The sequence below is a fragment of the Metarhizium robertsii genome (assembly GCF_000187425.2).
Source record: "Metarhizium robertsii ARSEF 23 chromosome Unknown MAA_Scf_13, whole genome shotgun sequence".
NCBI lineage: Eukaryota > Fungi > Ascomycota > Sordariomycetes > Hypocreales > Clavicipitaceae > Metarhizium > Metarhizium robertsii.
The window spans coordinates 111,095-112,275 of record NW_011942153.1 but is presented as its reverse complement, the minus strand read 5'-3'; the positions used below and the strand labels follow the sequence as shown (position 1 = coordinate 112,275).

Here is a 1,181-nt window from a genome sequence, read left to right as displayed (position 1 = left end):
CTTCCTTTGTCGGCTGTCTCCAGCGTGGCGAGGTTTTACCTGGATACCACGCTTCCACGCCGAAGAGCAGAATCGGTTCGACACAGGCTCTGACGGCCCTCTGCACAGCGCTCGGCATGGCGCCGCGCCGGGTGTTCCCTAGGCTCCGGAGGTGGTGGGCAACCGCCTGAGCCTTGGCTGCCCACTTCTCGACATGAGTCTTGAATGTGAACTTCCTGTCCAGCCAGAGGCCTAGCCAGCGCATGGCGGCTTCTGGTTGCTTCTCCATATCACCATGGCAGACGGGCGGCTCGGTTTCCCGCCTTCTCCGTGAGAAGTGCATGACTTCTGTCTTTTCTGGATCGAATGAAATGCTGTTGGCGGCGCCCCAGTTCACGAGTTCTTGAAGATATTCCGACGCTGTTCGCGATGTTTCTTCCGGCGACTGTCCAGTGCAGAGAATGGCGGTGTCATCCGCGTACCCGAACCGTCCTTCGGGATTGCCTAACCGATAGATCGGTTCGGTGTAGAGCAAAAACAAGATCGGAGACACGGGCGATCCCTGTGGAAGGCCGCACTGCAATGGTGTCGTAGCCCTGAGGGAGGCCGCACTGCAATGGCGTCGTCGGTGTCGTGATGTCCTGGTATCGGACTCTTGCGGAGCGGCCGCTCATGAACGAGCCTGCCCACCGCGCAAGATTGTCCGGCCAGCCTTGCTCACGGAGCCTCAGGACGAGCCTGTTGCACATGGCCGTGTCTAAAGCTCCCTGAATGTCTGCAGTGACCAGTGTGGCCACCTCTCCGCGTGCGAATGCTTCTTCGATGTCATGAATGAGTGCGGCGACCAGGTCAACGGCAGACCGTTTCGGGGCGACTGGGTCGACGGCCGACCGTTTCGGGAGCGCGCCGGCTTGCTGTGGGTGGAGGACTGCATAATGAATCGATGCCCACGCTAGACGGCGAGCGATCAGCCGCTCAAGGCCCTTCCCAAGACAGGAGAGCAGAGAGATAGGGCGCCATGCCCTGGGGGTCGACAGATTTCTCTTTCCCGGCTTGGGGATCATGACCACTTCTGCTTCTCGAAATACTCCAGGGTGATGGCCAACCGTTAGGCATCCCTGATAGAGGCGACAGACGTGTCCCCCAATGATGTCCCACACTGCTAGCAGCAGCTTGACTGTGATGTTGTCGGCTCCGGGCGA

General features: G+C 59.9%; 1 protein-coding gene across 1 annotated transcript in view; it reads right to left on the bottom strand.

Annotated features, from left to right (window-relative positions):
• Positions 1–1,181, bottom strand: part of MAA_01290 (Reverse transcriptase) — a gene marked incomplete at both ends in the record, with an annotated part of 4,152 nt that overhangs the window by 1,868 nt on the left and 1,103 nt on the right. The window contains 2 exons of the mRNA XM_007819288.2: positions 48–424; positions 462–1,097. Of these exons, the coding sequence (XP_007817479.2) occupies positions 48–424; positions 462–1,097 (1,013 nt within the window). The remainder of the gene's footprint in view (positions 1–47; positions 425–461; positions 1,098–1,181) is intronic.